This window comes from Coffea arabica, chromosome 10e (assembly GCF_036785885.1).
Source record: "Coffea arabica cultivar ET-39 chromosome 10e, Coffea Arabica ET-39 HiFi, whole genome shotgun sequence".
NCBI lineage: Eukaryota > Viridiplantae > Streptophyta > Magnoliopsida > Gentianales > Rubiaceae > Coffea > Coffea arabica.
In genome coordinates, this window is record NC_092328.1 from 39,737,964 (window position 1) to 39,759,546 (window position 21,583).

Genomic DNA, 21,583 nt, shown 5'->3' on the forward strand with positions numbered 1-21,583 from the left:
GCTCTGATATTTCTTTTCGTTTGTCTCAAACTGGTGAGGAATTGGAGTTAAAATTAGAATTCTCATTTGATAAAATATTAATATTTATGTTAAATTCAACTGAGTTGAAATTCTTCATCTTGACCTCTATGATGTGATAAAAGTTGATAATCCCTATAAAACTGTACGAATAAACTGTATATGTTTGATAGTGAAATAAGAAACAAAATTTTGGAAGCATAATGCAAACATCAGCTTGCATATGGAAGAATTAAGTATTACTCAAACTTGATAAAAGTTCATTTTGTAGAAGAACTTTGATGACCTATTTGGACATTTGAACCAAAGCTAGACATTTTCATGGCGTGCTATCTCACACAACTAGCTGCGCTTGAGTGCAGTAATTGTATTCAATTTTTTGGGGCAAATTTTTTTTTGGCACAATGTCATTTTTAGCATTGATTGACCGATTAGTTCATTTGATACGTTTAAGAAACTTTAAAACTCTCAAGTAGTTAGGTGGAATGTAAAAAGTATGTATCTAGATCAAATAAAAAATTGTTCTGACATTACAAAGGTGGTCTTGGATGGCATAGCCCATTTGGGGATTGAAAAGAAGAAAAAGAAAAACAAAGGTGGTGTATTAGGAAAATTTTGTATATAATCCCTTGTAGTATAAATCTTCAATTTATTCGAGACTAAATTCAATTCCAAAAAAAAATCTTTGAAAAGTCACAGTTAGCCAAATGTTTGGTTTGTGAGTACGAAAATTTTCTAGATTCACATATAGAGCTGTTAAAACGAACCGAATTGTTTGGTAGTTTGGTTCGTTTCAACTCGTTCATGTTCGTGAAAGGCTAATTCGAAATTTTAAATGAACTGGGCTCGAACGAATTTTTTTGTTCGATTAATAATCGAACGAACACGAGTATGTTCATGAGTTTTGACAAACGTTCGCGAACATGGACATAATTGTCATTTGACAAATTTTAGGGTTAAATTTATGGCTGGACTTTTATATTTAGAGGGCAAATTGCTTTGTTTTATTTGTTATTTTTATGTTAATGTTAGTTATATAGTTAATGAATAATAGAATTTAGTCACTTAGTGCTTTAATTGTTTTTGAGGATGATTAATGATTTGTATGGCATATTTAAGATTTAAAATAATTTGGGTTCGTGCTTTTCGAGCATGTTCGCGAACGGCTCGTTTAACATAAACAAGCCGAATACGAATTCGAATTCAAACATGAACTTTACTTAACGAGTAGAACACGAACACAGGTTTGGAGTTCGAAAGTTAACGAACGAACACAAACTTTGTTCGAATCGCTTAACGAACAGAGTTCAAACATGAAATACTCGATTCGATTCGACTTGTTTGCAGCTCTATTCACATAGCACGCAAACTTTCCTTTTCTTCTCTCTCCCCCCCCCCCTCCCTCTCAAACATATGATTTGTAAGTTCATCGAAAAATAATATGTGAATTAAGTACCTTCAGTCGAGGAAGTTTTGGTTTAATAGTTAAAGTTGAGATTTCAAGAATTAAAAGGTCTAGATTCAAATCTTCCCTCACCATTCCCTACTAAAAAAAAAATTATCTTACCTCACGTTGAAATACTATGTGTAACTTTATTGTAACTTGCTATAATTGAGGTTCAATTTGGACGATGTGTTTTAAAGTGTTTATTTGAAGTTTTACTGTAACTTATTGTAATTGTTTTAGAAAAAGAGTAAAATTTATATATATTAATAGTGTATACACGATTACCGTTCGATACATGATATACGTGCAAAAATTGAATTTTAAATTTAAATTTTACATAGTTATCATTCATCCAATACTAACAGCATATATACACAGTCAATGTAAGAAAGATTAATCTTTAGAAAAAATACCTAAAACATCTTTTTCCCCCATAAAGGCTAAAACACCTCCTTCCCAAACTTTTTTTCCCCCAAACATATAGTCGAGTTTTTCCATAGTTTACTATATGAGAGAGTGTAATACTAATACTTAAAGGTTACATACGATAATAATTTATTCATATACCTCTTGGATACTTGTAAAGTCCCCAATTGACTGTCTCAGCTCTTACGTGCCGTATTCATAGTCAAACAAAGCTAGTAAATTTCTCTGACTTTACCGGCCGGCGATTGAGATCATCAGATATGTCTAGTGGTAAATTTCTCCATCGTGCCCAACGAATGTCAACCGCCTTAACGGGACCGCATCTTGTATCACTTACAGCAAGGTGTGTCCGACTCAAGTGATATTTTATATTATCTCCGCCAAGGAGTTGGTAGACTGCCGATCCCCAAGTTTGGTGGTAATAAAAGTTAGGGAAAATCGTTCAAAACGTCTCTCACATTTTGTAAAATAACTTTTTTATCTCTCATTTTTAAAAGTGTAATTTTACGTCCCTTACAAATTCACATTGGTCAATTTTGGTCCCTACTTAGATTTCCGACTAGTTTTTTGCCGGAATTCATGACGTGCCTTGCAGGTGATCATTTTTTATGGGCAAAATTGTCAAATCAAAATTTATATAATGATTACATTTCACAAAATAAATTGTTTTGTCCCTCATACTTTACAAAATAAATTTTTGCATCCCTCACATTTCACAAAATGATTTTTTTCATCCCTAATTGACCATGTGTACGAATAGTTTATTTTTTTAAATTCATGTATATATCTATTTGATTTCACCTGAATAATACGAATAACATGTAATATATATTTATTTGATTTCACCTAAACACACTAATTGTAGTTATAAATATGCTATTCAATAGATATATGCAAGGGTTTAAATCTAACAATTTTTTTTAAATCCATATATATGTGTATATATATATATTCGATTTCACAATGTGAATCTATTCAATATTTGTAGCCTTTTCTATTTTGGTAATAATTCATTTATTGAGTTGTGTAATAAAACTATCTAATTAATCGGTCCTAACTTGAATTCTATAGTCATGTTAACAAATTGCAGTTTAAATCTAAAATTTTTACTCGCAACCTTTAAGATCAACAGTTGAATTTCTTACCTTGTGATTATCTTAAAATTTGAAAGTGTCAATCATTTACTTCGTTTTGTCATACTTTTCCTTTATTTATTTTTTCTGCCCAAATTTAATTCGATATAAACACTTGAAAATGTTTAGGATTAATTGTTTTTTAAAATTTTTGAATAAAAAGAAATGACATGAGTGAAAAACTAACAATTTTTTTTAAATCCCTGTATATATCTATTTTAATTTTACCTAAATAGTACGTTCAGGCGAAATCAAATAGAGATATATTGCATGCTATTCGTATTATTCATGTGAAATCAAATAGATATATACATGAGTTTAAAAAAAAAAGTTATTTGTACACATGATCAATAAGGGATGAAAATTTTATTTTGTAAAATATGAAGGATGAAAAAATTCATTTTGTAAAATGTAAGGGGCGAAACAATTCATTTTGTGAAATGTGAGGTAAAAAAAATTCATTTTGTGAAATGTGAGGGACTATAGATTGGTTTGTGTAAATTTTGATTTAACAATTTTGCCCTTAAAAAATGATCATGTGCAAAGCACGTGGTGGATTATGACAAAAAACTAGTCGGAAACCTAAATAGGGACCAAAATTGATCAATATGAATTTGTAAGGGACGTGAAAATGTATTTTTAAAAGTGAGGGACGAAAAAAATTATTTTGTAAAATGTAAGAGATATTTTGAACGATTTTCCCTAAAAATGACTGTGCCTGGTTTCTTCCCCTTTGTCATTCTTTATTGGTTGAATCATACAATTTTTTATTCCTTAGTAGATCGTTTTTCGATTACTTTCCTGTGAAGAAAAGTTACTTTAAGAAAATTACTTTCAACCTTATAGCAAATCATCTTAACCACTGAAGCAAGGGTGTACGCAAAATCCGTAACAATCCATTCGAATTTATCCAAACGTCCAGCATCTAAGGGTGATAATCCTCTTAGGTAGAAATTGTTTAAAGTAAAAAAGTGCTAATTTAAGCTCTATTTGATAATTCAATTTAATACTTAAATTTAATGAATTTATATATTAATATGTTCAAATATATTTGATAACCAAAAATAGAATACCTTAATTAATTAAATAGTTATAAATTGCATATACGAAACTAACTCCACAAAATGAGTAATAAATTATTCACTCATCACTTAATGAAAAATATGCTCAAATATTAATATTTCAATATTTAACAACTCAGTAACTTAACAAATTTAAGTTTTAGTTTTCAAATTTTAGAATTCAGAATTCAAATTTAAATTTATCAAATGCACACTTACTACCAAGATTTAAACAACTTGAATATGGAGAAGATGAAGCAATCCTAGATCTTCGTCACCTAGGAGTCCGCTGACACAAGTAGGAGAGCGAAAAGTTTCTCTCTTGAAGCTTGTTCGATTGCCACTGGCCATTTGGTCCAGTGGTCATCACCATTAAAGGTGATGCTGGAGGTCAGGGGTTCAATCCCTGCCTCCCACAAATTTGCCACAATTTGTGGCGGTCTTAATTGACCTTCATCGATGGAGTCTGTACTCACATCGAACCCTCTCCCCTTCCCCTTAGACTAGGCTAGATTAGGTTATAGGACATCTATCGTTTCGACAAAAAAAAAAAAAAAAAAAAAGAAGCTTGTTCGATTATTCCTTCTTTTTCTCTTTAAAGTTTCTATAAAGTCTCACGAAACTCTATAATTGTTCACTAGTCTTGCTAATGCAAGTTATGAGAGTATTTATAAACAAATAGGTTAACTAAATTCACATAGAAATCGGACAATCTATTTCCATTTAGATTTAGTTTTCATTTTCTAAAAGAACACCTATTTTCGAAGAGTCAACTTTATTTGCACCATAAGTCCCTTAAGTCTAATTTATTTTATAAATTAAACTATAAGTTATTAAAATTATTTTTAAGTCCTCACTTGAATTCCTTTTAATCTAATTAATGAAATTCTTAATGTGTGTGACTCATTATGTTCTTATACATTTTTTTTTTGTCGACACAGGGTGTCTTATTATGTTCTTATACTCATTATGTTCTTATACATGCTAACAATAAAGCACAAGTTATAATTTTTAATAAGTAAGAACTATATAAATTAAAATACATTTTAATTTATCATTAATTCTAATAATTAATTAACTTATTTTTATAAATCAAAATTGGCATGTAACCAGAAATGTCAAGTATATGACTTAACACGTGTCTCTGACTTTAACCTCTAGCCGTCGACGGCGGCGATTGAGATCCATTCAGGAGACAACGTAATCTAGTAAGTTTCTGCATTGTGCCCAATAAATGTCAATCAACCGCCTTAACAGTAGTGCATGCTATGTCATTTATTGTAAGGTTAAGTACAATTGTAGTAATATTTCCCTGATTTTACCTATCCAACATTTTGAAGCCTCTTGGCAATTAAAGTTCCTGTGCCCTGGTTTCATCTTTTTGTCATTGTTTCGAATGCACATGTCCGAGTGGGGCAAGTACAGTTGGGGTTTTTGTCTGGTTGTATTCAATTATTATATTTGTTATATCCTGCCTCACTTTGATAGTGTTGGTTCTTGACCAAAATAAATCATATAAGTAATAATAATTTTTTTAATCAAATTTAACAATGAAATTAACAAAAATCTCATACCTCAATATTGTACTAAAAAATGCAAATAATTTGTACCATAAAAAGTTAATTTGGTTTGGGTTGAGGTGCGGATTAAGTCGATCTCTTTAAAACGATTCGCGCTCCTACGAAATATCCTCCAATGTAGTAGGTTTCAGCACGTCACCTTCAAGATACAACAGTCCAATTTATTTCACTGTAGTCTACTCCAATCTACACTATTAAAAAAAGACAGAAACCTCACATAACACTATTATTTACCCTATAAAATCCAACTACAGTGAGAGGAAGAAAAGTAGAAGATAGTCTAAAGATAACAAAGTATATATCAGGTTTAGTTGATAGATGCCTCTATTTATAACTTAAGAAATTAGGAGTATTAAAATACCAACATTAAGAGAAATTAACATCTCATATTTCAACTATAAATTGAAAAGTCTAGATTCATTGTATAACAATAAAAAATTCAATACATAAACCTAATCATTGTCTAGATTGTCTAGATTCATCACATAAATAAATTCCTTACATTGTCTAGATTCATAAACCTAATCATTACACATGTTACACAATTCAAGACATAAATCTCATTTTAAAGACATAAGTTACACTTTTGAATGGTTTTATTTGTAGATGAAAATTTATTGAACAATTTGTAATTTATTGTGTTTGAATTCAAAATAAACATGTAATATTTTTTATTAAAATGTCCAATATTAAACAATTTGTAATTTACTGTGTTTGAACAATTTTTTAGTATACAATTACATTACAATTTTGTATTTAAAAAATATTAATTTATATAAATAAAATATTTCACGTATATTCAATAAAATGATAAAATATAGCAATAATTTCACAAACCTCCCTTGAGGTTTTTAATAATTACAGAGAGTTCCCCTCAAGTTTTAAAAATTACATATACCTCCCCTTCTTTTACTGTTTAATAACAATATAGGTCCAACAAGAAAGATTTTCTCACAAAAACCTAAATTGTCCTTTTGTACAAAACTAAGAAAGAAAAATATAGTATACTCAATCATTTTCTTCCACACCTTGCACAAATCAACAAGTTTAATTCCTAACAATTATCCAAGCATAAGTTCTAAAATCAAATAACCATCCAAAAGATCCCAAATTACATATGCAATATCAATACTTACCATACAAATAAAAAAGAAGAAAAAACACACAACCTCCATTGACAACCAATTTTATAACCCAAAATTAAATATTAATGCTCAACTACCTTTTCGATACAAGTTAATTTGACTTAGAACTACTATTACAGCCCTCCTATAGCCTTAAAAATATTAATATCTCAAAAGTAGAGAATAAATTCTACTTTCACAATAAAATAATAATAATAATTTCCAATCTAATGAAATAAATTCTTATGTAATTATTGACATTTTATATAAGTTTTTTTTGTCAACAAACAAAATATGACAAATTCCACATCTTTAATTCTTCTTCCTATTTCAATCTTCATTTCATTATTTATTTTTCTAACACTATGAGTCTCATCATTTCCTTCTAGTTTGACACATAATCTACTCCCTCTATTAATTTTGTAATTTCAATTTGCTAGTATCCACAAAATTAAAAATGATAAAAGAGGTTATATTAACTAAAAAAGGGGGGGGGGAAATAGACAAGAGATGGAAAAATACATTTTTTTGAAATTTGTAAATTTATTGTCTTAAATTAAAATTGTCTACCAAGTGGTGGGCATTATAGGTATTTTACTATGCCAAGGAAGGTAAGTGTATGTAATTTTTTAAACTTGAGGGGAGTTGGGTGAAATTGTTAGAAACCTCAAGGGAGGTTTATGAAATTATCCCTAAAATATAATTGTACACCAGTTATTATAACAACTACATCAAGCACACCTAACCAGACGTAAGCTAACTGTACATGTTCCCCAGTGTGTCACTGAGGGTTCATTTGCGAGTTGAGAATTTGAGCAGAAAAGAAAAGAAAAGAAGAGAAAGTTGGATTTTCTTTTGTTTGTGAGTTTTTAGTAAGAGAAAAAAGAAAAGAAATGGGAGGATGAATAGTAGGTAAAATTTTTTCTCTCAAATTGGAGAGAAATGGAGAGAAAGTTGGAGGAACCTTATGAATATTTTTTAAAATACCTATTTTATCCTTACAAATGTTTTGAACAAATATTTAATGACTTTTATATCCAAAATTATTCTACTAATTCTCAAAACTCCCAAACAATATAACAATCCCTTCTCTTCTCTTCTCTTCTCTTCTCTCATAACTCTAAGTTTTCCCTTCTTCTCTTTTCTATCCTAAACTCCCAAACTAAGCCTAAGTACCGGGGTATTGCTATATTAGTGGGGTCAGTTGAGTTGGTAAAGCTCGTTTCTCTTCAAATTATAAGTCACTCAAAAATAAGTTAGTTGCCAACGCAATTTCATTCAATTGATAAGAAAGAGTCAGTTTTTTCATAAAAAGACGTGTATTTAAATTCCGTTATTGATATGAATGTTGTATTGATGGGCGATCTGTAAAAATTTTTATAAACGATTTATAGTTTAGAAAACATGTTCTGTCCCATAGTGATGATTGGAATTGAATTCATGAAAAAAAATTTACCAAAAAAAAAAAAAAGAAACAAGTTAGTTACTAATCTAGCCTTGGAATGAGGTAACGTTTTTTCCTCTTTAAACTTTTTCTTTACCCAAAATAAAAACTATTCAGCCATGCGCGTTTGCGGTACACATTAGAAAAGCCTACAAGATTAAAAGTTTTGATCCTGTGACGATTGTAAAAAGAAGTAGGGAACTGGAGGACAATCAGGAGACGTTAATTTTTCAATATTTCATTTTCAATTCCAAATCTCTTAATTTTACCTTGGTGAACTTATTTCCTCTTATATTGTTCGTTAAGATGACTAGGAGATAGTTGGATAAAATTGAAATATGAAGTTTGAAATCTGAAAACTGAAATTTAAGTAATGGAGTCTGAAGTTGCTAAATTCATAAAGTAAAGCCTGTTTTATTGTATGTATTTTATATAGTTTAGGGTTTAATACCAAAACTCTCTTGTGGTTTATGGAATGTTCAACTTAACTCATGCAGTTCAGAAACTTATATTCTAACCGCCCGTGATTTTAACTAAATTGAAATTTGGACAAAAACCATCTAAACTAACTGTTGCACCTAAAATGTGAGAATTGTCCTTTATAAACAATAGGATTAAATACTAAAAGCCTATTGTGATTTATCAAATGTTTAACTAAACTCCTTGTGGTTCGAAAATCTACATTCTATCACTCGTGGTTTTAACTAAATTGAATTTATTGCATCAACCTTCTCTTGCTCTATTCAAGCATTCCTACTACAACCAATTCCCTTACTGAAATTGTTAAAGGATTCAATGAGATTGTTTATTACGAGAGGGTAGAATATAAGTTTTTGAACCATAGAGAGTTAAGAATATATTGTTAAAGAACTTACTGAGATGATTATTCACGAGGGGTTAGAATGTAGTTTTTGAAGTCATTAAAGAATTTATTTGATTGTTTACAACGATGGACTAGAATGTAGATTTTCGAATCACAGGGAGTTAAGTTGAATATTCAGTAAATCACAAGAAGCTTGTTGATATTTAATCCTATTATTTATAAAGCGCAATTCTGACATTGCACGTGCAACCATTAGTGACGGTTTCCGTCCAAATTTCAATTTAGTCAAAATCACAAGATACTAATATATAAGTTTCTAAATTATAGGGAGTTAAACTGAACATTCGATAAATTACTAGGGACTTTTTATTATTTAACCCTATAGTTTAATATTAATATCTTGTTTTACTATTATATTAAGTTAGTTCTTTAAATATTACTTGTTACTATTGTTTAATCAAATTTTCAATACAAAAAGCGAATTTGTGTACGTGTTTATGTATGCAAATCTGTGTTTGAGGAACAAAATGCGTGTCTTTGTGCATGGGAAGCAGATTATATTTGAAATAAAAAATGTCAGAGTGACTAGCTAGTCCGTCAAGCTGCAAATCTAGATATGTGAAAGCTTAGGCAAATCTTGTCTATATGTCTATATATCTGGTTTAGCCGACCAATGCTGCAATACAAATTACAATAACATCCAATTCACAACTCAAATTTTTATATTATTCGAGTATTCTTGAAGAAAACGAATATGAACTGGCACTAGAAAAATTTTCATTTTCCAGATGACCATATCAATATTGCATATAAATGATACTCAGAAGTGTAGAATAATCAAGATAACCTACTTATTCAAATTTTAGCTCTGTCTCTCTAAAAAAAGAGTTCAATAGTCTATGATATAATTTTTTTTTACATGGTCATAGAAATTACTATTTTTTATTATTAGCATTCTAAATTTGTTTCCAAGATCAGCAGTGAAGTTTCACAAGGTAGGAAGCTTTGTAAGGAATCAAATATGCATGTGCAGAGGAAAAATAAAATTTTTTGACTATTTTAAATAGATATTATTTTATTAATCCCCATGTGATTAGAAGTTAGTAAAAAGATTACTTTCGAATATTATAAATCTTAAATCTACATCAAAAGTAATGTGAAATTAAAGCTATCTACTTGAAGTTGATGACGTGCCCAACCTCTAATAGTAATATACACAAGTCTCTATGCAAAAACCTCTTAGATAAATTTGCTCAAATCAGAAAAGTACTAACTTTCCACCAAGACCACATACACAATTGGTAGAAGAATGGAAGAAGTTAAATCGTGAGGACATAGGGTTCGACCAAATAGAGGATGGGAGAGTGATAATTTTCTCTCCAACTTGGCTGAAAATTCTTTTTTTTTTCTCTTTAAATTTTCACTAAAATCTCAAACAATTTGAATTGATGGTATATCTTGCTAAGCTAAACTATGAAGGTGCCTATAGACAAAATAGATATTGTAAACCCTATATATGTATAACTAGCTTCCAAAAGGATTTAGTTTCCATCTTCTAATATAACCCTTGTTTTAAAAAACTTGATTGTATTTGCATAATAAGTTGCTCACAAATTAAATGATATGTTTTACAAACTTATCATTTAAGTTCTTCTTTGATTATCTTTTAATCTTGCATAATGAAACTTTTTGTGTATGCGACTAATTAGGTTACATTGGTAATAAGTAAAAATTAAAATTTTTAATAATAAGAACTAAACTAAAAGAATTTAAATTATCATTGATTAAACATAATTAACTAACTTATATTTTCAGATTAAGATTGGCTTCTAAAAAAGTATCATGATCACCCAAATAAAGAGAAGAATCAAGTACGTGACTTTACTTTTCTATGCATGTGTACTATATAATTAGCATCCCTTAGCATAGTTATCTCACATTAGAGTATCAAAATAAATGACAACTCTTATAAGATTAATGATTTCCTTATTATCAAACATAACTCTCAATGAATAAATATGTGAATACACCTATATAAAAACTTTTCACTTAGTATTATGATTTCTTGAGTTATGTTTTAACAAGTGACTAATAATAAGACAAGTCATGTACTATTAGAGGTGGTTAATCCTTATAGATCACCTGCTATCTTTTCATGCTTCATGTTGTACCTAATAGAATTAAATGCAGAGAACCCATATGAACTTCTATGCTAGTTGCCTTTACACTTTCATAAGCATTTTGCACCCTCAATCAACTCATAAGTAACTAGAAAATTAATGACAAGTGTCTATTTTAACTAATAGTTTGTGCATATTTTAGTTCATTTATAACTAATTTTGAGCTTCTAAGACAATGTGAATGACCATTTTGACAATATTTGATGTTCTTGAGTAACTTTGAGAAGATTTGTGAATTCATCCCTTTTAGTTGTTAATGTTTACCATATTGTGGTAGGGATGAAGGAGCAAGGACAATGCGGGGCCATTTACAAAAAGTTATCATTGGATTGGATGAGAGTATACAGGGCCGAACAGTGAATTTCGAGTCAGATATCAAGCCGGATACCCCCTAGAAGGTATTGCAAGAGAAAGGGTGTTGAACAGTATACGGCGTCGGATAGAGGGAGTCAAGTCAGATAATCGTGCCAGATACCCGTCATAGAATTTTTCAAAGAAGAGTGTTTAGCAACATACGACGTCAGATAATGAAATTCACTTCGACTATAGCGTCGTATACTTGAGTGGGAAAAATCTACAAGTTGCGCAACTTGCACAACTTGCAGCCATCTTTTCATCCTTCTTTTTTGCAACAACCATGACGTTTTGGCAGCAACTTTTTGGACCCAAGACATTAATTTTTGTCAACTTTATGTCATTCCATTTCATAATTTTGACTCTTCAAGACATAAGGGGCTTTTTGTGAAAATTGAAGGGACTTGAAAATTATAAATAGAGGAGCCTTTAGTTTAGAAGGGAGTTTTTAGTTTCCAATTAGTTTTAGAGATGGAGAGAGTTTTTGAACAAAAGAAAGAAACAAAAAAGGTTGTGTCTTGCCCTTCAAGGCAAAACACAAATCCACAACACTTATAGCTTTTTTTTCATTTCTATTAGTTTATAGTACTAGTTTAGGACTTGTGTTGTATATCTACTCTTGTATTGGTTCAATAAGGAGGTCAATGGAGATGAAAATTGAGAGGTTTAAGAAACTCTAGTGACAAGGATTTTTCATCTCTCCACCATTTTATCTTTGTATTGGATTCTGGGTTTTGTTAATGCAAGTTTTGGATATTATATTTCTGATGTTGTTTTAAAATTTATGCCTTGGGTATTTGGTTGAGTTATCTATGATTTTTATATGCTGATTTCTTGATTATTTTGTCTATTATCGTGATTAAGTTATTTAGCACTTTTGATCTCAAAATCATGATTAATTGGCCATTAATTGTGATAATCTCAAGATGTTAAATTCACAATAAAAATTAGAATTTAACACTAGTTCATAGAAGTGCTAAATCTAGGAAATACAATCGTGAAAGTAGAGGTGCACTTTTGTAACTTGTTTTGTAGTAATTTCATAGAAATAAATAAATTTATAGTTGATTTCATAATCATGAACAGGTATCGATTAACTATAGATATAATCGATATGGTTGGTACACTAGCGAAAACGGGTATCATGAAAATTACACCATGACTGAACCGAGGTTTTAGTACTAATTTAGTCAGAAAGTTGCACTAGTATAAGTAGATAGGGATTCCATTATTCAAGAAGTTTTCATTTGTATTTTTCTTCCCATTAGCAATTTAGATTTGTTAGATGTAATTTGTTGATAGTTTAAATAATAGAAAAACTTTAGTAGTGCTGGTAGTTATTCATCTTTCCTATGGGTTTGACCTTAATTACCCTATACTTGCTCACGACTCGTATACTTGCGAAAAATTGCGTGTGGATTAGTTTAGAAAATTATAAATTCAAAACTTGACTAAGATTAAACTTTATTGTTGCATGCATATCTCGTACACGTCAAGTTTTTAGCGCCGTTATTGGGGAGGATTTGTGGCAATATCGGTATAAAAAGTGACTCTGTTAGTTTAGACCTTTTTGCTTGATTTCTTGTGCTATTTTCATCATTTTTTTCATTTGTGTTTGTGTGTTTGTGTGTAACTTATTTTGTTGTGTTTTATTTTTGTTTTGTGATATGTGTTACTGGTGTCTATGTTTCTTGCTTAATCTTACTTCTAAGGTGTTTGAGGGCATTTTTAGAAAATGAGAAAGATAGATAATTTTGGAGGACAATGTGTGAGAGAAGGAATTTGGGAGCATGATCCACGATACTTTCAATGCATAATGCATGGTGGTGAAATGCAAGAAAATCCCGTAGGTATGTCCCTTGATGATGGCATATCGAGATGAAATGTTAAATTGAACAATTTGATGCATTTGGTTGAACAATATATGAATGTTAATCATTCAAATTTCAATTATATGGTTTGTGTCTTCTATGGAGGTTATCATGTTGATTATTAATGTATGCAAGTATAACATATCGATTACTTTGTTGGATTCGGGCATTGTGCTTCTTATGTTGATCACCATGACCCTACTTGGGGTAATATGCATAATTATGGTTAGTATGGTCATTGTGTTTCTAGTGATTTTTAAAATTTTTATGATTTCCAACTTATTGATGTCCAACAAGATTATAAACCATCTTAAAAATTGACAATTGAGAAGTTGGCTAATACATCTTTTTCTGAGGAGTTAGAAACAACAAAGTTAGCTAACAATTCTAAATGATCTTGGGAGCAAGTTATAGAAAAATTTGTTAATGATATGGATTCAAAACTTGAAAAGTTAGCCAATGAGATAGACAACCGTTTTTTTAGGATAGAAGATAGAATGAAGAATTGACTTCACACTTTGGTAAAGTATATGACCAATTGCATGTTTTGTGTGAAATTATTTCTTCAAATGAATGAAATACTAGCATAAATAGTAGGAATGTCACATGCTAAGATGGACTACGTTTTGATGATCATGATGAATCTACTTGTGGTGTTGATGATAAAATCACCCTGCATAATAATTCTTTTGAAACTAATCTTGGACTTCAAGAGATGAACTTTGTGGTTCATTTTTAACCCCTCTTGTGGAGTGTTTAGAAAGTGTAGTTTCTAAAGATAAAATTTTCCAAGCAATCCCTGCGAAAAGTTTGTTGATGAGTTCTCAATTGGTACACATTCAAGGTGATATCTACCAAACACTTGAGACCGTTATATCTCTTCCTCCTCTCTTATCTTTTGGATATGTGGTTCATTCACTCAAACCACTATTTGTAGATCCACCATGATCTGAGTTGGTGGACAACTCTCTGACAAAGCCTTCTTGATAATGAGGCAAAATAGTCAAATTAATGACTATAAACAGACGCTTGTTGGGAGGCAATCCAATGATTTGTTAAATTTCTTATCTTTTTGGCATGTTTTAAGTGCATTTGTTTTCGTGTTGTAGGTTTAAAAAATAAAGGTAAAATGAGCACATTTCATAGAAGTTTGAAAACTAATGGTGCCCCAAACATGATAAATCACCTACTACGTTAGGTGAGTATTCCTTTTCTTTCCTTTTATCTTTTCACATTGAGAACAATGTATAATTTAAGTGCGGAGGTAAGGTTGGCTGGAATTGAATACATTCGTTAGTATTCATGTGAAAATTGATATATTTATTAAAAATTTTGGTAATTGGTGACATTAGTATAATTGAAATTTGAATTTGGAATTGTGGTAGGGAGAATGGCCCAAATATACGAAAAAATTCTATCAAAATTTTTTTTAAAAATTTTAATACCAATAGTGTCGTTGGTTATGTTATAGTTATTGATATGAGATTATGTGTAAGGTGTTTTGAAATTATTGTTATGTAGGTGAAGGATTTTAATTTTTAAGAAATTTAATGTCTTATAAAGTGGAGTTTATCATGTTGAGATTTTCTTAAATTCATGAAATGTATTGTTCTTGATTTGTTTATATAAATTGTGTGATTGGTATGATTGATGAATGTGAAACTTTTCTTGTGATTTTTTTCTTAGTTCTACATTTCGCAAGGATCAAATATTGTGTTTTTGCTTTCACAAAAGAAAAAAAAAAGAAAATTATATGATTGGTAATCACACAAACAAACATTTACTCTAATGATTCAAAACACTTAGTAATCGGGGATCGGCATCTACAAGTATCGACATTCATGTAAAATGGTGTTAGAATCAAGAGTATGCAAAGCAATAAGAGTTTGTGACTTGATTGAGTAACCATAGGCATGCATCACCAGTGTTTGTCTTTGCATCAAAAAACAAGATCACTACTCAAGTAAAGTTTGATGAGAAAGAAAAAAGAATGAAAAAAATGTATGTAATCAAAGTGTGAAAGTTTTTCTAGTTTCTTGTCCTTGTTTGTACAAGTTCGAAGGGGTGGTTACAAGTTTAGTTCTTACATTTGTTAATTATACTAGTTGCATGACAAGCATGATTGAATTAGGGTCAATACATGATATTGGATTTAATCAAATATTTGTATGATAAGTTTTTTTTTTTGTTTGATATTATGAGTACTAGAATTAGAAACCAAATCTTACATAGTGATCATCTCGTTTGTACCTTTAAACATTGTTTGAGGACAAGTAATAATTCAAGTATGGAGGTGTGACAAATGTCCATTTTACCTAATAATTTCTGCATATTTTAGTTCATTTATAACTAATTTTGAGTTCCTAAGACAATGTGAATGACCATTTTGACAATATTTGATATTCTTGAATAATTTTGAGAAGACTCGTGAATTCACTCCTTTTAGTTGTTAATGTTTACCATATTGTGATAGGGATGAAGGAGCAAGAACAATACGAGACCGTTTACAAAAAGTCATCATCGGATTGAAACAGAGTATACGGGGTCGGACAATGAATTTCGAGTCAAATATCAAATCAGATACTGTTATGATCCTAGAAATTAATAAAAGGGGAGAAAGAGGAGAAAAAGAAACGAGAAAGGAGAATTCATTCCATTGTAAAAAACTGTTACATCTCAGAATTTATCCTTCTACTTGTAGCTACGGTCAGAAGATTCTAGATCAGAATTGTCATGCTAACAATGCTTATTTTGTCCTACATTTAACGGTGATCCAACTGAGTCCTAACAGAATTGCAGCTAACTTCCTCACGTGCTTCACCCTTTGCCACGTCAGCCATGCAGCTGCTCACGTTCTTAGCTTGCCTCTTCATGGGAATGATCCGCTGGCCTGCAAATGCATGGAGTTGATGGTCATGCGGATCATAACAACACCCCCTCCTCAACACAATCCTCACTGGGATTGAACTGAAAGTTAGGGAACTGAGACCGAAGGACAGAGGCATCCTTCCAAGTGGAGTCATCTGGAGTCAAGTTTAGCCATTTAACCAATACTTGGAGCACCATCTGCCGCTTCCTCACCACCTCTCTAGTTGCTAGTATACTCTCTTGTGCAATCTTGACTTGGCCATCCTCGGTTGTCAGTGGTAGATCCTGGGTGGGACTAACTCCTTTGGTAGAAGGTTTGAGCAAGGATACGTGGAAGACAGGATGAATGGTGGAGCCCTCTGGTAATTCTAATTTATAAGCGACACTGCCTACTTTCTGCACAATCTTGTAAGGCTCATAGTACTTAGAGGATAGCTTAAGATTTCTCCTGAGAGCAACTGAAGATTGCCTGTATGGTTGCAGTTTGAGGTAAACTGAGTCCCCAATACTAAAGCTCCTTTCGGTCCTTCCTTTGTCAGCAAACTGCTTCATTCTATTCTGCGCCTTTAGGAGGTTGTCGCGGAGCATCTCATTCCACTTCAGTCAATCTCCTAACCATAATTCCGCTGCTGCCACTGGAGATCTTACCGCATCTAGGCCTAGTTGTGATGGGGGTAACCATACAATGCTTGGAAGGGAGTCATGTGTAGCACTGTGTGATAGTTAGTATTATACCACTACTCTGCTGCAGCTAACCATTGTTTCCACTTGTGAGGTTGCTGAAAACACAGGCACCTGAGGTATGTCTCGAGGCATCTATTCAACCTTTCCGTCTGGCCATCTATCTGTAGATGGTAAGCAGTAGAGAACTGTAGTTCAACACCTAGCTTGCCCATCAACTCCTGCCAGAAGGTGCTTGTAAAAATTTTATCTCTGTCCGAAATGATACTGAGTGGCATCCCGTGTAACTTGTGCACATTTTCAAAGAACAAGATGGCAACAGTAGAAGCTGTATATTTTGGGGTTAGTGCCATGAAGTGCCCGTACTTAGTAAACCTGTCAATGACGACAAATATGCCCACATATCCAGCAGACTTAGGAAGTCCCTCCACAAAATCCATGGAGATGTCCTGCCAAGCCTGGGTCGGAACTGGTAGGGGCTGTAGCAATCCGGGGTACTTACAGTTCTTCGGCTTATTCCTCTTACAACAGTCACAGTTCTACACCCATTCCTCCGTATCCTTCTTCATACCTGGCCAGAAAAAATGTTCCTTCAACCTGTGATAAGTACCCAAATTTCCAGAGTGGCCACCAATGGGGGACTCATGAAAACATGCTATCAGTTTCTTCCTTAGCTCACCCACCGCTCCAATGTAGATCCTTCCCTTGTACCTTAATATTCCTCCTTTTAAGGAGTAATCAGAACAAGAATCTGGTTGCATGGCCAGTGCTCTCAAAAGTTCTGTAGCCTTTTCGTCTCCCTTATACGAATCTATGGCTTCCATCAGCCATGATGGCTTAGCCACAGAAATTGTATTCACAGCTCCCTCCACGTCCCCTTCATCATCCTCATACCCCCTCCTCGATAAGGCATCTGCAACCAGGTTTTCTTTCCCTTTTTTGTAATGTATCTCGCAATCCAACCCCAGCAATCTGGTGAGCCATTTTTGTTGCAGAGGGGTAGAAATTTTCTGCTCTAGAAGATATTTAAGGCTCTGATGGTCAGTCCTAATGATGAAATGAGAACCAAGAAGATAATGTTTCCACTTAGTTACTGCTGTGATCAAGGATAGCAGTTCCTTCTCATAAATGGAGAGCCCTTGATTCGTAGGTCCAAGAGCTTGGCTCAGGAAAGCTATTGGTCGTCTCCCCTGCATGAGCACTGCCCCCAAGGCCTTGTGACTGGCATCGGTTTCCAGAACAAAATCCTCAGAGAAATTTGGCAATGCCAACATTGGGGTGCTACTCATCACCTGCTTAAGCTTCTGGAAAGCTAACTCAGCCTCTTGGTTCCAAATGAATCCATCCTTTTTGAGTAATTCTGTTAGAGGCTTGGTTATTGGTCCATACCCCTTCACAAAACGCCTATAATATCCAGTGAGTCCAAGGAAACCCCTTAATGATTTTACTGACTTAGGAACTGGCCAATCCACCATGCATTTAATTTTTGCAGGATCTGCCATTACTCCTTCACCACTGATAATATGACCGAGATACTCTACCTGGGACTATCCAAAAGTGCATTTGGAGAGCTTGGCAAACAAGGAGTGTTTCCTGAGGGTGTCAAGTACTATTTGAAGGTGCTTAAGGTGGGAGTCCAAGTCAGGACTATAGACAAGTATGTCATCAAAGAAAACAAGGACAAAGTGTCTCAGGTAAGGTTCAAAAACTGAGTTCATGAGGCTTTGAAAGGTGGCTGGGGCGTTAGTGAGGCCAAAAGGCATAACAGTGAACTCATAAAGTCCAAGGTGTGTTTTAAAAGCTGTCTTGTGCACATCATCAGGATGCATCCGGACTTGGTGATAACCAGCCCTCAAATCGATCTTGGAAAAGAACTTTGCACCAAATAATTCATCTAGCAAGTCATCAATGATAGGTATTGGAAATTTATCCTTGATGGTTAAGTCATTTAGTTGCCTATAATCTACACAAAATCTCCATATCCCATCTTTTTTTTTTGACTAACAGAACTGGGGAGGCAAATGGACTGTGACTGATTTGTATGATTCCATTGCGGAGCATGTCTTTGACTTGCCTCTCAATCTCATTTTTCTGGATATGGGGGTACCTATATGGAGCTAATTTGAAGGGTTTAACATTAGGAATTAGGGGTATTTGATGGTCACAGGTTCTTGAGGGGTGAGGTTGTTTGGCTCTCCAAAAACATCTTTGTAGTCCTTAAGTAAAGCATCTAAAGAGTGGTGAAAAGAGTCATTTACCTGAGCTTCTGACAGCCTGATGCCACACGACCTCTTCCATAGCTTGGTACTCCATTCTTCCCCTTCAATAGGATCTACTCGTAAGTTGAGTGTTGCCTCGTTAGTGTCCCCCTGCAGTAGCACCTGATCTCCATCCTTATCAAAGACCATGCTCAGGTTCTTGAAATCGAAAGTGATGGGGCTATGGGCTGCCATCCAGTCCACTCCCACGATCATGTCATAAGGCTCCAGGTTGAGGACGAACATGTTATGGCTGAAGGTTCTTCCCTGCATCTCCCATGTCATCTTGGGAATCATCTTCCGACACCACAAGTATTGACCATTGGCCACCCACACCCTGAAAGGCTTAATCTGTTGGACTGAAGCTGGGCAGATTTGAGCCACAGCATTGGTCACAAAGCTGTGTGTGCTGCCTCCATCCACTGAAATGGACATCTCCGTCCCCTGGTACTGCCCCTTCAATTTGATAGTGTTGTGTAGCATCTTTCCAGTTAATGCATGAATAGCAAACTCTACATCCCTCTTCCCTTGGTGCCCGTGGTATTCAATAATCTCCTCATCCCCTGGGCTCGCCGCCACCACATCTTCTTCTTCCATTGCCAACAAGAGGTGCATTTCCTTCTGTTTGCACTGATGTCCCGACCCATACTTCTCGCCACATTTGAAACACAAGTGGTAGTCCCTCCTATACTGTATTTCTGCGGGGGAAATTTTCTTGAAACTTTGTACGTTAGGCCTTTTACTTGCTGTCTCAATGACAGATTTGCTGGGAGAGCTGGTAGTGGTTGGGTAGGAAGTTGCTATACTGGAAGTCTTATGTATGGATCTCTGTCTCTTCAGAATCGATTCTAAGGCATTTTCCTGCAGCCTTGCTAGCTCAAAAGCTTGAGTAAGGGTCTCTGGTTTGTGAGTTCTGACCAATGACCGCAACTCTTCCGGCAACCCACTCAAAAAACTAGAAACAAAATAAGATTCGGATAAATGAGGAACTCTGATCATTACCTCGGATCGTAAATCCTCGAACTTCTCCTGGTAGGCTAGAACCGTGGTAGACAACTGCAATTTGTTGAATTCCTCCACAGGGTCCATTTGTCCCAGCCGACCAAACCTTCGGTGTAATTCCTCAGAGAAACTTTCCCATTCGATGTTGTCTTTCCCTGCCTTGAAGCTTTGGTACCACACGTCTGCCTTATCCTCCAAGTAGAATTCGGCCAACCCAAGCCATTGCTCCTTGGGGATGCGATGCAACTGGAAGTACTTTTGTGTCTTCCTGATCCACTCTCTCGGTTGTTCTCCTTTGAAGACAGGTAATTCGAGCTTAATATTACCTGTAGAGAATCCAGCTTGGTAGCCCCTTTCCTGCTGCCCTTGGGCACCATTATCAGTACTCCTATTCCCACCCACTTCTGGTGTTCGTAGGAGTCCTTTATCTCTATTAGTGAGCTGAACAGTGAGCGCCGCCATGAATGCATCCAGCTTACCACTCAGCTCTGAGCTAACCGCATCGATCTTGTCTTCAAGACTCCTTTTGTCAGTGGCCATGGAATCCAAAATTCCTTGTATCAGGAGCTCTTGCTTGCGAAGTTGCTCTTCCATGGACTTCATCCGCGTACCTTCCGCCATGATTTTCTAGCTTAAGCCTCCTAGTCCAAGGACCGGTACCAACTGTTATGATCCCATAAATTAATAAAAGGGGAGAAAGAGGAGAAAAAGAAACGAGAAAGGAGAATTCATTCCATTCCAAAAAACTGTTACATCTCAGAATTTATCCTTCTACTTATAGCTACGGTCAGAAGATTCTAGATCAGAATTGTCATGCTAACAATGCTTATTTTGTCCTACATTTAACGGTGATCCAACTGAGTCCTAACAGAATTGCAGCTAACTTCCTCACGTGCTTCACCCTTTGCCACGTCAGCCATGCAGCCATGCAGCTGCTCACGTTCTTAGCTTGCCTCTTCATGGGAATGATCCGCTGGCCTGCAAATGCATGGAGTTGATGGTCATGCGGATCATAACAGATACCCGTTAGAAAATTTTGCAAGAGAAAGGGTACGGCATCAGATAGAGAGAGTCAAGTCAGATAATTGAGCCAGACACTCGTCAGAGAATTTTTCAAAAAAAGAGTGTTTAGCAGTATACGGCATCAGATAGTGAAATTTGATTCGGATACCGCGTTGTATATTTGAACAGAAAAAATTTTTTCATCCTTTTTTCTTGCAGCATCCATGATGTTTTGGCAGCAACTTTTTGGGTCCAAGACATCAATTTTTGTTAACTTTATATCATTCCATTTCACAATCTTGACTTTTTAA

At 33.8% G+C, this 21,583-nt stretch overlaps 1 protein-coding gene across 1 annotated transcript; it reads right to left on the reverse strand.

The window, feature by feature from the left end:
• Window positions 1–16,223: 16,223 nt before the first annotated feature.
• On the reverse strand, window positions 16,224–16,917 carry LOC140015230 (uncharacterized). Its single transcript, XM_072067146.1, has 2 exons — window positions 16,419–16,917; window positions 16,224–16,351 (listed from the first exon to the last, which is right to left on the reverse strand). Exons 1-2 carry the CDS (start codon window positions 16,915–16,917, stop codon window positions 16,224–16,226), a joined length of 627 nt encoding a protein of 208 aa, XP_071923247.1.
• Window positions 16,918–21,583: the final 4,666 nt, after the last annotated feature.